The 19,580-nt window shown below is 40.0% G+C and overlaps 1 protein-coding gene across 1 annotated transcript; it reads left to right on the top strand.

The window, feature by feature from the left end:
- Positions 1–15,476: 15,476 nt before the first annotated feature.
- Positions 15,477–16,010, top strand: LOC104247497 (uncharacterized). The gene has a single exon (XM_009803526.1). It carries the CDS (start codon positions 15,477–15,479, stop codon positions 16,008–16,010), a length of 534 nt encoding a protein of 177 aa, XP_009801828.1.
- The last annotated feature ends 3,570 nt before the right edge of the window (positions 16,011–19,580 follow it).

The raw sequence follows: 19,580 nt of genomic DNA on the forward strand, positions 1-19,580 counted from the left end.
CTAGTGCCGGGGACTCAGCCCATTTCTATTCCACTGTATCGTATGGCACCAGTGGAGTTGAAAGAATTGAAGGAACATCTTCAGGAACTCCTAGATAAGGGGTTCATTCGGCCTAGTGTGTCATCTTGGGGTGCGCCAGTTTTATTTTTGAAGAAGAAGGATGGCACGATGAGAATGTGCATTTATTATAGGCAATTGAACCAAGTAACAATTAAGAACAAGTATCCTTTGCCTCGCATTGATGATTTATTTGATCAACTTCAAGGAGTGAGATTGTTCTCCAAGATTGATCTCCGTTTGGGTTATCACCAGTTGAAGATCAGGGATTCAGATATTCTTAAGACTGCCTTCAGGACCAGATATGGTCATTATGAGTTCCTTGTGATGTATTTCGGGCTAACCAATGCCACAACATTGTTCATGCATTTGATAAACAGCGTGTTCCGGCACTATCTTGATTCACTAATTGTAGTATTCATTGATGATATTCTGGTGTACTCTCGTAGCCAGGAGGAGAACGCGGAGCATTTAAGAGTTGTGTTACAGAGATTGAGGGAGGAGAAGGTTTATGCAAAATTCTCCAAGTGTGAGTTTTGGCTCAGTTCAGTGGCTTTCTTGGGACATGTGGTGTCCAGCAAGGGTATTCAGGTTGATCCAAAGAATATAGAGGCGGTTCAGAGTGGGCCTAGACCGTCCTTAGCCAGAAAGATTCATAGAATTCTTGGGTTGGCAAGCTATTATCACCGGTTTGTTTAGGGATTCTCATCCATTACATCGCCTTGACCAAGTTGACTCAGAAGGGTGCTCTATTTGTATGGTAGGACGAGTGTGAGGAGAGCTTTTGGAAGCTCAAGACAGCTTTGACCACAGCTCCAATATTGGTTTTGCCATTAGCTTCAGGATCATATACCGTATATTGTGATGCTTCGATAGTTAGGATTGGTTGTGTATTGAGGTAGTAGGGTAAAGTTATTGCTTATGCTTCTCGTCAATTGAAGCCCCATGACAAGAACTACCTTGTTCATGATTTGGAGTTGGCCGCCATAGTTCATGCATTGAAGATTTGGAGGCATTACTTGTATGGTATATCTTGTGAGGTATTCACTGATCATCGTAATCTTCAGCATTTGTTCAAGCAGAAAGATCTTAATTTGAGGCAGTGGAGATGGTTAGAGTTGCTTAAGGATTATGATATCACTATAGTGTACCATCCGAGAAAGGCCAATGTGATGGCTGATGCTTTGAGCCGAAAGGCAGTGAGTATGGGGAGTTTGGCATACATCCCAGTTGGGGAGAGACCTCTTGCAGTTGATGTTCAGGCCTTAGCCAATCGGTGAGGTTGGATATTTCGGAGCCCAGTCGGGTGTTGGCATGTGTGGTTTCTCAGTCTTTCTTATATGATCACATCAGAGAGCGCCAGTATGATGATCCACATTTGCTTGTCCTTAAGGATAGAGTTCAGCATGATGATGCCAGAGATGTGACCATTGGTGACGATGGTGTGTTGAGGATGCGGGGCTGGATTTGTGTGCCCAATGTGGATGGGCTTAGAGAGTTGATTCTAGAGGAGGCCCAAAGCTCGTGGTATTCTATCCATCTGGGTGCCGCGAAGATGTACCAGGATTTGAGGCAACACTATTGGTGGAGAATAATGAAGAAAGATATGGTGGTATTTGTAGCTCGGTGTCTCAATTGTTAGCAGGTGAAATATGAGCATCAGAGACCGGGTGGCTTACTTTAGCAAATGGTTATTCCTGAGTGCAAGTGGGAGAGGATCACTATGGACTTTGTTGTTGGACTTCCGCGGACTTTGAAGAAGTTCGATGCTATTTGGGTGATTTATGGATCGGCTGACCAAGTCTGCGCACTTCATTCCTATCTGGACTACCTATTCTTCCTAGCGGTAGTAGCGTTATATATCCGAGAGATTGTTCGGCTGCATGGTGTTCTAGTTTTTATCATTTCAGATCGGGGTACTCAGTTTACTTCCCAGTTTTGGAAGTCTATTCAGCGAGTGTTGGGTACTCAGGTGGAGTTGAGCACTAACTTTCACCCTCAGACGGACGGGCAATCCGAGCGTACTATTCAGATATTGGAGGACGTGTTGCGTGCTTGTGTTATTGATTTTGTAGGTTCATGGGATAAGTTTCTACTACTTGCAGAGTTTGCTTGCAACAACAGCTACCAGTCGAGTATTCAGATGGCTCCATATGAGGCTTTGTATGGGAGGCAGTGTAGATCTTCAGTCAGTTGGTTCGAGCCCGGGGAGGCTAGGCTATTGGGGATAGATTTGGTTCAGGATGCCTTAGAGAAGGTGAAGGTGATTTAGGAGACGCTTCGTATAGCGCAGTCGCGTCAGAAGATTTATGTAGACCGGAAGATCCGAGATGTGTCCTACATGGTTGGTGAGAAGGTCTTGCTGAAGGTTTCGCCCATGAAGGGTGTTATGAGATTTGGTAAGAAAGGGAAGTTGAGTTCGCGATTCATTGGGCCTTTTGAGGTGCTTCAGAGGATTGGGGAGGTGGCTTATGAGCTTGCTTTGCCACCCATCCTATCGAGTGTGCATCTGGTATTTCATGTTTCTATGCTCTGAAAGTATATTGGGGATCCGTCTCATGTTTTAGACTTCAGCACGGTTCAGTTGGATGATGATTTGACCTATGATATGGAGCCAGTAGCAATTTTGGGTCGTCAGGTTCCAAAGTTGAGGTCAAAGGATATAGCTTCAGTGAAAGTGCAGTGGAGAGGTCAGCCCGTGGAAGAGGCTACTTGGGAGATAGAGCGGGAGATGCGGAGAAGATATCCTCACCTGTTTGAGGCCTCAGGTATGTTTCTTGACTCGTTCGAGGATGAACGTTTGTTTAAGTTGGGGAGGATGTGACGACACGGCTAGTCATCTCATGAGTTACCGCTCTGTTTTCCCCTATTTTAGCTTCTTTACGCTTCGTTATCCATTTTTTATGTGATCGGGTTGATTAGTTCGAGTTCGGAGAGGATTTGGTAAGAAATGAGACACTTAGTCTCTTTTAAAAAGGCTTAAGTTGGAAAAGTCATCCGGATGTTGACTTATGTGTTAGAAGGATCGGAAGTGAGTTCTGATGGTTCAGTTAGCTTCAGGAGGTGATTTGTGACTTAGAAGCGTGATCGGAATGGGTTTTGGAGTTGTAGAGAAGATTTAGGCATAAATTGGAGAAGTTGATATTTTGGCAGTTCCGGTTGATAGGTGGGATTTTGATATAGGGGTCGGAATGGAATTCCGAGAGTGACAGTAGCTTCGTTTTGTCATTTGGGATGTATGTGCAAAATTTTAGGTCATTCGGACGAGATTTGATAGACTTTTTGATCGAAAGCATAATTTAAGAGTTCTTGGAGTTCTTAGGCTTGAATCCTACGTTAAATTGGTGATTGATATTGTTGTGAGAGTTCCAAAGTTTTGAACAAATTTGAACAATGTCATGGGATGTGTTGGTATAATTGGTTTGAAGTTTCGGGAGTTCCGAGTCAGTTCCGGGTAGGTTCCGGGATGTTTTATGCCGAAAATCATAACTGTAGTAGGTCCAGAAGGGTTGCAGGCCTCGGAACTCACCCGTGCGGTCTGCACAAAAAGATGTGCGGCTGCGGTATGTGTCTACGGACGGCACAAAATGAAGTGCGGCCGCGATAGGTGTTGTGCGGACCGCACAAAATGGTGTGCGGCCGCGGTTAAGAACATTCCATTGGTCCTACTTCGGAAGCATATATCTTTTGATCTACAAGGAAGTTTGAGATGATTCAAAAACAAAAGTTGTAGCCCTACATGTCTAGTTTCTAAATAGATAAATATACTGCAATTTGGTCATTTGTAGCGAAAGTTACGGCCAAAATACTTAAGCCTGTCACTGCAGAGGAAAGCTTGTGCGGCCGCGGTCGTTTTTGTGCGGACCTCACTGGTTTTGTGCGGACCGCGGTCGATTTTGTGCGGCCCGTGGAGGTGAAAATCTGTGGGGTACTCTATAATTATGAGGTTTTGAGTTTTAATTGATATTTTGACCTAGAGAGCTCGGATTTTGGAGATTTTTCGAAGGTTTTTCAAGAAATTCATCGGGGTAAGTGATTCTAACTCAGATTTGGCTAGAGTACATGAATCTGTCATCATTTAATTCGTGATTTAGGCTGGAATTTGGGAAGAAAATTGTGAAATCTTTCAAAAAATTAAAATGGTGATTTGAAGGACCAAATGATATCGGAATTGGATCATTTTCGTATGGATAGACTCGTGAGAGTATAAGGATTCTAGTTTTTTGAATTTTGTCAAATTCCGAGACGTGGTCTCGGGGGTCGGGTTTGACCAATTTCTGGAATTTTGTGATAATTCTATTGTTTTCGATTGGGCTTTGTTCCCTTAGCATATTGTGACGTATTCGTTCTGATTTTGGGTAGATTCGACGCACGTGGAGGCCAATTCGAAGGGCAAAGGCGTCGCGAGCTAGAGAATTAGCTGGTTTGAGGTGAGTCATGGTTGTAAATGATGTCTTGAGAGTTTGAAACCCCGGATTGCACATCGTTGTGCTGTATTGAGGTTAGACACGAGCTGGGTGATGAGCACAGGGTCTTTTACTACTGGGGATTATGACTTGGTCCATCTCGATTGATGATTTTACCGCGTATTTGACTAAAACGTATTTGTTATCGTCATTATTTGGGCTGATTGCCATATTTGGGCTTCGTGCCAATTATTTGAACCCTCCGGGGATTTTTATCACTATTTCCTCAGTGCTTTGACTTATTATTTGAACTCAGTCATGTTGATGTCTACTGTTTTACAAACTCAACCACTTTTACTCAGATTTGAAAACTCATATGATATTTCTAAATGATGCTTTGGGCTGAGAACTATTGTTTTGCTAATGCCCGAGGGGCTTGTGATGATTTTCGGGCTGAGTGAGGCCGAGGGCCATATGTGAGGATATGCTGAGTGATATGAGGCTGAGGGCTTGAGATACTTTATATGCCACAAGGTGGCTTGAGTGATGTGAGGTCGAGTGCTGAGTGATGTGAGGCCGAGTGCCGATAGATGATGCCACGAGGTAGATTGATATAGTGTTTGGGCCGTAAAGGGTCCCTCTGGAGTCTGCACACCCACAGTGAGTGCGGGTACCCATTATGATCTGATAGTGAGCGAGAGAGACTGATACTGTTCTGAGTGATTGATACTGAGCCCGAGGGGTTGATACGGTACTGAGAGTGAGCCTGAGGGGCTGATACTGTTCTAAGCGATTGATACTATGCCCGAGGGGCGGATTTCTACTTGATATTTACCTGTTAAAAATTTCCTATTTTACTTGTTTCAAAAAGGGGTTTCATTTGACTTTTTCACTGACTTACTACCTTAAGTGATTTTACTACTTAATATGGAATTGCTTTGTGCCTTTACGTGTTTTCATACTTTCATCCATTATTTATAATTATTACTCCTTGAGTCGGAGTAATGACATTACTCCTTGCACCATGTGTGCAGATTCAGGCATCGCAGAGTCCGCTCCTGAGTGTTGATTCTCCCAGTCCATGCAGTGATTCGGATACTATGAGGTAGTTGTTGGCGTTCGCAGCCCCGTGCCTCCCTTATCTTATCATTTTCATGTTTTTAGAACTATTGTATCGGATTTAGTGTGTAGTATACTTGTATCCGGATTTTTTAGTTGCTCATGACTTGTGACAACCCAGTTTGGGTGGTGTTGGGACGATTCTACATTTGTTATCGTTAATTCCACAAATTATGGTTATTATATCATGCTTTAGTACTACTTATGGTATTTAACTATTTAAAAGAGGTGGTATGTTTTGGTCTGGCTGGCCTTGTCTTCACGAGAGGTGCCATCACGACCGGGTTCAGGGAATTTGGGTAGTGACACGATTGAACATGATAACTGCTATTTTTGTGATGAAATTGATTAATTTGAGCTATGGTAGTACACTTTGCACAGGCATACACCTTAGCATATCACTTATATAAGTCCATGATCATGTAATTTGATATTACTTGTTCATGAACATGTATTCTTGTATATATGTTTCTGCGTGATATGGACTGGACTGATATCACATGAGTAGTCCATGCAGATTTGAGTTATGATAACACGCGAGTTGTCCGTGCGGTTATTATTATTGGCATGTGAGTTATCTGTATAGTGTGTGGATAAGGATCGATCCCCTAGGGTCACCTTCTCATATTTCTCTCTTAATGGTGTACACGTAGGTTGTGAGAAACCGACGGGTTTATGGTTGATGTTGATTTTGGTAAAGTAGATCATTGGTTGGACTTTGCAACTCTTCTATATTAGCGAGCTCTTTGGATGTATACATGATTTTCTGCAAAACTTATCTATATGCACTTCTTGAAGGATTAAATGTTATTTCACGCATATCTTCTCTTTATAAAAATGTGGATGGATTATTTGATACCTTACGCCTATCTTCTCTATATGAAAAATTGATGATTTGATGATATTGGACGCATATCTTCTCTAAATGCAGGATTGTTAACTGATTCAGGACTTGGCACATTATCTTTTTGTGCACCAATGTGGTTTTATTTGTGTTATATGATTGTATGACACCATTGATGTGTACTTGTGAAATTCAAGAATTGAATAGGTGATTAGCGATTATCATTAATAATCTTTTCCACTATTACCTCACCGAGGTTAGTTATGATACTTGCTGAGTACATCGGGTCGATTGTACTCATACTACACTTCTGCACCTTGTGTGCAGATCTTGGAGCTGAGCTGTTATGGATGGTGGGAGCGGGCATTGTGGATGCACCTGCATTTCGGGTATAGCTACCACTTGTCCTTGGTAGCTACGGATTGGTACTTTCTTTATGTATTGTCACGCCCCAACCTTGATGAGGAGTGACGGCACCCGGTGCTATACTCGGCCCGAAATTACCACTCTATAATTGTGGATTCTGGAGAGGTAACCCTCAACTTAGGCCGATGAGGCCATATTCCGAATCGTCTGAAAATAATGTCTCTCTCATCTGTGGGGTAAACATACCCAAAACCTCATATATATATATATATATATATATATATATATATATATAATCGCCGAGGCTTACAAGGCCGCCATGAACATCTATTGATATACAAACTATACAGAACTTGCCTACAAGCCTCTGGAGATAATTGAACTATACCATGGTTGGGACAGGGCCTCAACCTACCGATCGAACATGTATATATAAAATGGACTCCATGGTTTAGACCTGGCAACTCCGAGGAAGTGGAGCTTACCAACTAAGTTGATGTTTCACTGTGTCTACTGGAAGGGTCTGTCCAACTGTCAATGAGGACCTGCGGGCATGAAATATAGCATCACCGGCAAAAGTGACGTCAGTACGAAATAATGTACCGAGTACATAAGGCAACATGATAATTGAAAGCTGAAACTGAATTGATAATATAATAATTGAATGTAACTGGTAGTCAAAGATAATATGAACATATGCTTACCTGCTGATACTGATTCAACTCTCTCCATATAGTATGTAAAATAGTTGTCCGGCCCAATAAGGCTCGGTATGTGTAACTACCCTGTCGTAGTAGGCTCGCCCATAGGCGCACAACTATACTAGGCTTTATATCTCGACCATTCTGGGCTCGCTCATAGGCGCTCAGCCACAGTAAGCTCGGTATATAACTTACCGTCTGATCAGAAGTTTCCCACTAGGGGCCTGCCCAGAGATTATCGATCGATGGTGGTGAAAATATTGTAGTACTGCTCAATAGGGGTCTGCCCACTAATTATAGCTCGATGGTGGTAAAAATACTATAATACTGTATATACATAGACTCTCTGATCTCTTGGCTGACATAAGACAAAACTAAACTGAATATGAAGTCCCGATAATGGAGGATACTGTAACTTATGAGACTAGGATAGTGTATATAAATTCGGGAGTGTGAACTTCTCTTTATGTCTCGTTGTCAAACACATGTAGTTATTGGATCATGCCAAACGAAAGAAAGGTTTACCCTTAACATACCTTATCACAATCTTTCCAATCACAAAGTTGAACTCGCCTCTTTGCACCTTAATCTATAACAACGATAATAGTACTATCATCAAGTTATGAAAGGTACAACTATCGCACAACGGACAACAAGCTTATTTTGTATAAAAACAGGCAACATCTCCCCTATAATCCTTACATACTCCAAATTCAAGATAACCCAACAACACAAGAACACATCAATAACAACATATATACATCATTTCCCAGCCTTATAGTACACCATCAAATACTACAAAACAGGCCAACGCATTCCAATCTCTTCATACACAAAACGACCACCGTAGTAGTGTCAAACGATCTGGAAATATTACGACGAACGACCAGCCCACCACCCGACAGTTATATGGTGTTTCTCCACACCCTTCCTCCTCCAAAACTCCACAAAACAGTAGTAAAACATGCAGCCCAACAGCAACACAAAACAGTCCGCTACAAGTGAATAACTCGAACTCACGGCTTCTGATCACCGTCCCGTGAGTTCATAAAAGTATAGAACGACTTAACATGAATTTACAGAAGAAAAAATGGATGTAAGAGAGAATTAAACTCACCGTATTTTTTGGATAACTCAGCTCCTATCTCGGTTCTTCAAACTCTAGGTTTTACCTCCAATTAGAACTTGAAAGGGAGATAAAATCAATTAGGGTTTGTGAATAATTTTTGAGAGGAAGTTTGCAGGAGTTTGGGTCTAGTTATTTGTGATATATAATGATTTTTATATTGCAGAAGATAATCCCTTAAATGGGTTCCTTGTCTGACCTGAAATTGCCTTTTTTTGGGCTCTCATTTAACCAAGTAGGTGACACACCTACTTGTCACTTAGCAGCCTGTGTAGTCTCGTAAAAATGCATATATCTCTCTACTACAATGTTGTATTGATAAACGGTTTAATATGTTAGAAAATAGACTCATATATATTCAATTTGACGAGTGGAACACCCCATAACTCTAAGTATGTTTGCAGAAAATCGCAGTTACATTTGACCTAAGTTTCAACATTTATGAAGGTAACTTGTGATGACCTTTTCCAACTTTTGTTCCACAACTCGCTTGACTTCAAATCATAACGCACATCTATCATATGACTAAAATAACTCATAACATAATCTCCTTATAATTTTAAACACCCTATTCTCGCTCCAAAAGTACATGTTACAACATTCCCAACTTGACGACTTTCGACGAGACTTATTTTCTTCAATTCATTTAGCTTCGAAGCCTTCAAACCCTCTTGGTACTTGGTGTTCATGATCTTAAATATTTGTAACCTCAATTGTAACATGATTAACTAACTTTATGTACTTTCAAAGTTTATCTCATTTCTGAGTTTACATCAATTGACTTATGAATACTCTCACGTACAAAAACATGGGGTGTAACATGTATATTCCAAACAGATATTGTATTTATTTTTGTAACAGCTTTACAAATCTAAATCTTACTGGATCATGACTTGTACTACCAATCCTTGGGATATTAAAAGGAAAGTTTAGCTATTTCATTGTAACGACCCGACCAGTTGTTTTGCTTTTTCGATCCCTATTCACTTATTTGAGACTTTTTGTAATGACCCGACCGGTTATTTTGAGCTATAGCACATTTTTAGGTGGTTTGAGGCCTTGAATAGCTTCACTTCAGGTATTATTTCTTGTACGTGTGGTCGGAATTGAATTTTGGGATGTTCAGAGTTTATTTGGAAAGAAAATTCTAATTTCGGAAGCTTTTAGTTGGAAGAGTTGAACAAGGTTTTACTTTTACGAAGACGACCTCTGAATCGGAATTTGAAGGTTCCAATGGGTTGGTATGATGATTTTGGACTAGGGTGTAGGTTCGGATTGAGTATCGGGTCACTCGGGAGTAATTTGGCGCCTAATATGGGAAGTTGGCATTTTGGAAGAATTTCATGAATTTGGGTTGAAGTTTATTTTATTGTTACAGATGTCCGTTTGGCATTTTAAGCCTGGGAATAGCTCCATATGGTGATTCTGGTCTTAAGAGTGCATCCAGTTGTGGATTTGGAGGTCTATACGTCATTTCGGGGTCATTTGGCGAAATTTAGAAGTTGAAAGTTCTTGAATGTTTGATCGGGAGTGGACTTTTTGATATCGAGGTAATTCTGATTTCGGAAGTCGGAGAAGGTCTGTAATATCTATTATGACTTGTGTGCAAAATTTAGCGTAACTACCAGTTGATTTGATAGAAATCGGACGTGCAAACGTGTAACTAGAACTTCGTATGATATTTTTAGACGTGTGTTGATGCTTTTGAACAAAAAAATTGACTGCTGGTGTTGCTGGTGATCAGGTATCGCAATTGCGAACATTTCTTCATATTTGCAAAGTTTGTCAATTTTGCCTTGATTTGCGAAGTCTGCAAACTTTGCCTTGGTTCGCAATTACGAACATTTCTTTGCCTTTGCGATGTCTGCCAATTTTGCCTTGGTTCGCAATTGCGAACATTTTTTCACATTTGTGATGTCTGCTAATTTTATCTTGGTTCGCAATTGCGAACATTTCTTCTCATTTGCGAGGGTTCGTAAATGCAAACCCTGTGTCGCAAATGCGACATCTAAGGCTATTATTAAAACTTTATTTCAGGACTTAGCCCATTTCTCTCACATTGTCATTTGGTTGAGCGATTTTTGGAGCTCTTGGAGGCAAGACTTTCATCATCTATGGAAAGGTAAGTAATTCCAACACATTGCAAGTTAATTACAATAGTTACATATGGATTTAAACATGAAATTTTCTAAATTGGTTTTGTATTTTTTTTATTTTGACCGAGAAATTTGACATGGAATTGGGAAAAATCATATATATGAGTTTGTGGTGTTATGGGTTGTCACACCCAACCTCGGGAGGCGCGATCGGCGCTCAATAGAGTGAACCCAATTGATAAAGCCTTATCAAACACTTTCTACCCAACTCAATATGATTAAGGAAACCATGCTTTCGTTTATTTAGACAATAGGAAAGATTGTACACTTAACAATGTTAGATCATTTATATCACAACCTTAAATCCTAGTTAAGTTTCCATGATTCCATACAGTTACGATTCAGATAAACAAGAGTTTAAGATTACAACCTTGTTCATAGACCCATCCAACACCCATACATAACCCACACAAACATCTATGGAGCCTCTAAAGATACAAAAGACAAGTATGACAACGCCGGCAACAAGGCTCCGACTATACCTTAAAAGTGGAAATCTACAACAAAAGATGTGCAACATAACCCCTTGAAGGAAAAAAGGGGCTCACCAAGACTATGAGAGGAGGATACTCCGCTATGCGCGATCGACATTGTCCGCTATGGAGCGACCTACATTCATTTAAAAATGTAGCGGTCCCAGCAAAAGGGACGTTAGTACTATGGAATAGTACAAGTATGTATAACTAAGCACCATTTTATTAGAAAGAACTATCATACAAGAACAAAGAAATCACAAGAGACAATCAAAGCTTTAACCGAACACCACATCATCAAATAAAGAATCATACAACTTCCACATGACTTCCACAACTTTAGTTTGGAGCATTTCATATGTCATCATTGTTCGGAATACCACCGATGTCTTGAGCGGAGTCCAATCACGACCCGATCGGCTAGGTTGACTCATTTGAGACATATACCTCAATAACCATCTCATTTTCCGGAATTCAATATCAGCACATAACCACTATGTGAGCGGCATGGTGTCCGATCACGACCCGATCAGATAGGCTGCCTTACCTAGGCGTTGTTCCTTTCTCGTTAACCATCTCATTTGAATCTTTTTTTCACATATATCCTGTCAATTCATTGGAACTTAGGGCCGCAATTTTCACATCATGTCCACTTTCAACACCAATATTGCAATTTAGGATAACATGCACAAACAAGAGCAGTTCCAGTGTAAACATAGATAAGATTTCACATAGTTGGCATGACAATCTCAGTTTAAATCCTGACATTGAGGTCTAGGTATTCCAACACATGGTTTATATTCTTCACACATCTTTAAATTAGCAAGAATAGTATATTAAACATATTGAGGCACCTAACACGTATATACAGTAGCAAAGCCAGTTCATGGGAAATAACAATCAATTCATCAATCCAATTTCAGTCTTACCACATTTGCACATACACTAACGGATCTCGATTTCTAATAAAAAGGGGTTTTAGCCATACATACCTCAATAGAGCTTCCCTTAAATTCTTAAAAAATTCCGGGATTCTTAGCAACTCCAATCTATTTTATGAAAATACAAATTGAACCAAGAATTAGAGATATGATTAAGATTCTAGCTCGTTTAGGTATATTATCAAGCACTAAGTGTGCATTGTGATTTTAGGATCCTCTTGTAAGAGATTTTCATCATCTTTTACCCTAATTGCTATCTTTTTAGCTCAGAACTTCCCCATACCTTGTTATCTCTTATGTATGCAAGAAATATCCATTTTTATACCCATGAACCCACAAGCTAATTACTCAATCTAGTGAATTTCGAAACCAAAGATTAAGGCTCAAGTTCTTACCTCTTGGGGTGAAAGCCTAGCAAATTTTGCTTGAAAGTCTTCAAAGATTTGGCAAGTTTTGAGAGTTAGTTTCTCCCTCTAAAGCTCCCTCTCTCACTCTATTTGCAGTAAAAATAACATAAAAGAGGTCTAATGGGTGTTTTTAATGGGATAGGGCCGGGTTTTAAAAGTTAGAAAATAGGAGCCCCCACACAATCTGCTATCGCATAATAGACATGCGGCGCGCAAAATGGACCGCTAAAATGGTCCAAAAACCTGAACGAACTGTATGGGTATGCGACAGAAATGCGGTCTGCATACCTATTCTGCGATCGCATAATGCATCGCAGAACTACTTCTCACAAAAATTCCAAGGGGATTATGCGATGACTATGCAGCCCGCATATTGATTATGTGATCGCATAATTGGCCACGTAGTTGTCCTCAAATTAACCATCAAACTACCTGACTCTGTGGCAACTATGTAGTACGCATAGCTGTTATGCGACCGCATAATGGACCGCAAAAACACGCTTTTCTGGAAAACATAATTCCTTATTTTTTTAATGCACAGATCAATCCAAAGGGTCCGAACTGCGGCGTGCTTGCTCGCCGCGAAGAATTTTATGAATTTCTAACACATGATCCTAACTTGGCACTACGAGATTCGAGTTTTTGAGCAGAAATATTCCTGGGGCCTAACATGGGTAAAGTATATTTTCAAAAAATTCGGGAATCCGGGAACGTGGCCTCGAGGGTGACATTATCGACTTTTCGAGCTGAGTGGTAAATTGTTATAAATTGATTTATTACGAGTATTAGAGTGTATATTTTTGTATTTGAATATTGATTGATTAGTTTTGGAGCGACGAGCATCAGTTTGGGGGTGTTAGAGTGGCGTTAGAGCCGGATTATGGGATTTCGTAGCGAGGTAAGTCTCCTGTCTAACTATGTGAGGGGGAAACTACCCCTAGAGTGTTGTAATTGATTTTTGCTACTTGTTGTGGGGAGGTGGGGGGGGGGAACGTACTCACGAGGTGACAAGAGTCCGTAAGTAGCTATATTCATGTTATTGTCCGGGTAGACTCAGGTTCCCGCCATGCTATAACTGTACTATTTGAGTTATCTCAGCTTATTAAATTCTTTTAATTTGCATTACTACTTGAGACTAGACGGGCGTAGAGTGATAGACTTGCTATTGTAGAAATTCTATGAGATTCATGATTAGCCGCGGAATAGTTGTACTTTTCATACAAATTTCTCCTGCGTTATACGTTCTCATCGAAAGGTTTCCTCAAAGGTCCTTATAACTCACATGTTCCTTTGTGAGTGGGGTCAAGGACCCGTCAAACTTTCTTATTCTAATGGGATCGGGTCGTTCGCCTTGACATGATAAATACATCTATGGTTCGTGGCGTTCGACCCTCGGCAGTGCACATATTATGATGGGATCGAGCCGTTAGCCTCGACAGGATTATGTACCACACTCTCATGGGTGGGCCATTTGCCTCAACAGTATAATGGATGTATCTATGGTTTGTGCTGTTCGACCCTTGGCAATGCATAATTATGATAGGATCAGGTAGTACGCCTCGGCATTTCTTTAAAATACTCTAATTGAAATCGTGCACAATATTTAACAAGAAGTCAGTGTATCTATGAGCCTTCCTGATTTGAATTACGACGATCTATCTAGTGAGGCCCATTATATATATATATATATATGCTCCGTTTGAGGAGGTAATTGATAATTGAGAGTTGAGTCTGCTGCAGAGAGGATGATTCTATCACGTATTCACACTTGTTTATTTCATTTGTTTACTCAACCTCATACTTGTTAACTTCTTATTATAACTATCTTATTGGACCACTAGTAAGTGTCGATGTCACCCCCTCATTACTATTTCTCTAGTTTTAGGCAAAATTCTTACTGGGTACGCGTTGATTTATGTACTGATATGTTACAAGTGCTCTACTTTATGTTTTGATAATCTAACAAACTTAGTCTCTAGAACCAGATAAGGAACATGTTACACATTTACAAGACCTCAAGATCACAAGATCACAAGATGGGATTCAGCGGGAAATATGATTCAACTCTTCGGAAGTGGAAGGAACAGATGAGGGGCCAGTTCCCTATTAGTTCCCAAGGAGAATACACAAAGTCAACTTTCTAGTTGGAAAGTTGCTGCCTACGCACGCTACTGTGCCGAACAGTGCTGCTGTCAACTTTTAAGGGAAGATTTTTCACCTACCTTACTTGCATCATTGTAAGTGATGTCGCGCATGTATATATGCATGCAAGGGAGGTAAAACAAACACTTTAACATTTGACAAACTAATTAACGTGACTATCCAGCCAGCAATATTCAAGTGCTTCAAGAATAAAGAACAAAACAACTATGGACCAGTTCCCACATAGAGTTATTGTATGTCCTTAGTTGAGTTGTAACTTTAATAGTTCTTTAATTGTAATTCCTATCTAGCTTGTTTAGAAGCATTCTATAGGAACCCATTTGTAAACATTAAACCATTGCATTTGAGTCTTGACTAGGTTTACTCATGTTGTAAATTCTTTGTAATAGAGTTATTACTTAGTGGCTTGTAATAGGTATGTTACAATTTAGTGAGGGATTAAGAGGTTAATTCCTAGGTTGCATAGGTTGTAATCTAAAAGTTGCTCAATAGTGAAGTTCAAATCCTATAAGGGTAGGTCGTGGTTTATAATCCCTTTGAGCTGGGAATTTTCCACGTAAAATTCCTCTTGTCATTTATTTACTGTCGTGTGTGTATGTATACTGTTGGACCTGATAGAGAACCTGGTTCTCTATAGAGTTTGGTGGACCCTTACATTCTATCAATTGGTATTAGAGAGGGTTCTTTATATCAGGTTAACACCTAGAAAGGATCGTCATGGCTGCTCCTTCAAACATCGAAGAAGGCCAGTCTACGTACAGACCACCTAGATTCAATGGACAGTACTATGGATGGTGGAAAACTAGAATGCATGACTTCATCATGGTTGAAGATTCTCAGCTATGGAATGCCATATGCGATGGACCATTTGTTCCTACCAAAAACCTTGGTGACCCACCAGTAGCCATTCCCAAGATGAGGAAAGAATTCAACGATTCAGATAGAAAGGCCATAGAGAAGAACTTTCATGCTAAGAAAATTCTGGTATGTGGTATTGGATTTGATGAATACAACAGGATATCAGCATGTCACTCAGCCAAAGAAATCTGGCAATACCTGCAGATAGCTCATGAAGGAACAACACAAGTCAAGCAATTCAAACTCGACATGCTCACAACTGAATACGAGCTCTTCAGGATGCAAGACAATGAATTTTTCCAAGAAATGCATACCAGTTCACCTCCATCATCAATGAGCTTCACTCCCTTGGTGAAACTATTCCAAGAAACAAGCTGGTTAGAAAGATCCTAAGCGTGCTACCAGTTTTTGGGAAATCAAAGTGAATGCCATTACAAAGGCAAAGGACTTACAGGAGTTAACTATTTATGAACTTGTTGGCAATCTAAAAACATATGAGATGAAAAAGAAGAAAGACAGTGAAAGAAAAGAGCCCAAGAAGAAGAAGAACCTGGTCCTCAAAACAGAAAACTACTAATCAAGTAGTGAAGATGGTGATATGGCATACCTAACAAGAAGATTCTAGAAGATGGTTCGCAAGAACGGAGGCATTCTAAAAAGGGTAAGTTCTAGCAAGCCAAAGAATTATGATCTCTGTGGACATTTCATAAAGGACTGCCCTCTCCTAAAGAAGGATCGGTACAAGAACAACTCTAACAAAGCAGCCAAAAGGAACCTGGTTCCCTACAGACGCTTTAATAGAAAAAAAGCCGCTGATAATATTGTAAGACAAGCTCTTGCTGCATGGGGTGATTCATCAAGAGAATCTGGAAAAGATGATGAACCAGGTAACAACTCTATTATGTTAGTAGAAAATGAATCAACCGAGTATGATTCAATGTTTGCCTTGATGGCCCAGTCTGGAGATTAAGATGATGATGATGATGAGGTAAATATTCTGGATGTTCAAAGATATCTAAAATCTTATTCTCCTAATAAACTCATGTCTTTGGAAAATGTGCTAATTGACACTTATCAAAGTCTTGTAAATGAGAGAGATATCTTAATAGTTGAACTAGGAGAAGCAGAACAGTCTAGAGATGACCTAGTAATAGTTACTGTCGATCTAAGAGAGTCAATTGAGAACATGATGAAACAAAGAAATGTCTTAAAGAAAGGGAGTGAAAATGTAGAACAAGAAAGAGATGACCTTCTAGTAGTAGTAATGGACTTGAAGGAAACCCACAATGGAAAATAGGGATGAAAATTATCAAAAAGGAAAGGAAATTGCAAACGAGGCACATTAAGCTTGAAAATGAGCTAAAGACAGTGCATTTTAGTCAGTGTGCTGAGCTTGAGAAAAACAAACAATTTCAGGAAGACCTAGGTAGAGTGAAGAGTGATCTTGAAAAATCACTCAAGTGGACCTGATCCTTTGTTGCTATCACTGCCATGTTCTCCAACAATGGGGGAAACAAGCAAGGGATTCGGCTTCAAAGGGAAAAGATCTCTTACAACCCTCATAGAAAGTACGTTACTGTACCTAACAATTGACTTCGCACCCACTACGGTAAAAATGAGCACCTTAAAGAAAATCGTAAGGCCAGATGTCAGTCACAACAGAAAAATAAAGCCTTTGCTGAAAAAGTAACTACTAGTAATGAACTTGGTCCTTCATTTCAAAAAACACATAATGCCTGCATGGACCAAAAGATCCCTTATTCACACCTTTCCTCATTACAAGGGACCCAAATTGTCTTGAGTTCCTAAAGCTAACTACTAATCTTCTTCTGCAGGGAATAGTGAAAGGAAGCAGCCTACAATGGCACATGAATAGTGGTTGCTTAAAGCATATGATTGGAAGTATAAATGGTTTCCTTTCACTAAAGGGACTACAAGGAGGGAGTGTGTCCTTTGGGAATGGCAAGAAGGGATACATTGTGGGAGTTGGAAGGATTGGGAAGTCTCTCTCACACTCAATCGAAAAAGTATACAACGTGAACGACTTGAAGTACAACTTACTAAGCGTTTCCCAAATTTGTGAAAAGGGAAATAAGGTCGAGTTTGTGTCAAAAATATGCACAGAGACGAACCTGGTCACGGGTGAGGTAGTGCTAGTGGAAAAAAGATACAAGAATATCTATGTAGCTGATTTTGAGTCGCTGAAGAATGGCGACTTAAGTTGCCTAAGCACCGTTGATGATGATAATGAGCTATTGCACAGGAGGCTAGGTTACTCAAGCTTCATACTGTTTAAAAAATTAGTAAGGAAGGACCTGGTTCATGGTCTGCCAAAATCAATCTTCAAGGATCACAAAGTGTGTGATGCATGTCTAAAAGGGAAGCAAGTCAGATCTTTGTTCAAGCCCAAAAAGGAAGTCAGCAATACAAGGCCACTCGATCTCCTTCACATGTATTTACATGGACCTATAAGGGTTCCAAGTAGAGGAGGAAAGAAGTACGTCTTTGTAATAGTCGATGACTATTCAAGATTCACATGGACATTTTTCCTTAGGACCAAGGATGAAACTTTTGAAGTTTTTGTTGCCTTTGTCAAAAAGATCCAAGTGAAGATGGGTAATTAAGTAGCTTGTATCAGGTCTGATCATGGAACGGAGTTTTACAATGCCAACTTTGATGAATTCTGCACTGAAAATGGCATCACTCACAATTTTTCTGCTCCAAGAACACCTCAGCAAAATGGTGTTGTAGAGAGTAAGAATAGAACTCTTGAAGACAAGGCAAGAACAATGCTAATTGATAGTGGGACTGCAAAATATTTTTGGGCAGAAGCTATCAACACTGCGTGCTACTTGATATATAGGTGCACGATCTGGTCCCTTCTGAAACAAACTCCATATGAACTACTGAATGGAAGGAAGCCTAAGCTGACACATCTAAGAACTTTTGGGTGTAAATGCTTTGTTCATATCAATGGAAAGGAAGCTATTGGGAACTTTGATGCTAAAAGTGACGAAGGAATCTTCCTGGAATACTCATCTCAAAGCAAAGCTTACAAGGTATACAACAAAAAGACTCAATGTATAGAAGAAAACATTCATGTGATCTTTGATGAAGCTCGCCTCTCCTATTAAAAGGACAGACATGTTGATCAAGATGGAGAGCCCTTATCTGTGCTAGGTGAAGTAATTAACATAGCAAATGGAACGGCAAACATAATGATCCATGTCAGGGAATCCAGAAAAAGATGATTCAAATACCTCTCCATCAACTAAAGAGGAACCTGGTCCCCCAATTACAACAACTGAAGCTGAAAATAAAGTTATTGTTGCAGTCCAAAGAACCCCAATCAGTGAAGCAAGAAATGCTCAAGAATCCCAGTCTGATGTGTATGGTGCCTCTACCAATAAGACTGAGGCACCAAATTGGAGGTTCAAAAGCTCACATCCTCTAGACAACATAATCACCCCTTTTAACTCAGGAGTTGAAACCAGAACAAAATAGAGGAACTCACTTTCCTTCTCAGCTTTTCTTTCCTAAATAGAGCCCAAAAATATAAAGTAAGCGCTAAAATATGAGGACTGGATCACAGCTATGCAAGAGGAGATGCATTAATTTGAGAGGACCAAGGTATGACACCTGGTTCATCGACCTACTGATCGAACCATTATAGGAACCAGGTGGATATTCAGAAACAAGCTCGATGAGTTTGGAAATACCATATGAAACAAGGCAAGACTTGTGGTTCAAGGCAATAATCAGGAAAAAAGGATTGATTATGATGAAACATTCGCTCATGTAGCTAGAATGGAAGCCATTAGAATTCTTATAGCCTTTGCATCTGATAGCTTATATGAGTCCACCAAACTATAGAGTATCTGGTCACGTATGAGATTGATACTTAGAATGTTGTAAAGGCTGAAAGTAAAGAAGGCAAGAGATTTTTCTACGTGGAAAAATCCC

This window comes from Nicotiana sylvestris, chromosome 2 (genome assembly GCF_000393655.2).
Source record: "Nicotiana sylvestris chromosome 2, ASM39365v2, whole genome shotgun sequence".
Taxonomy (NCBI): domain Eukaryota; kingdom Viridiplantae; phylum Streptophyta; class Magnoliopsida; order Solanales; family Solanaceae; genus Nicotiana; species Nicotiana sylvestris.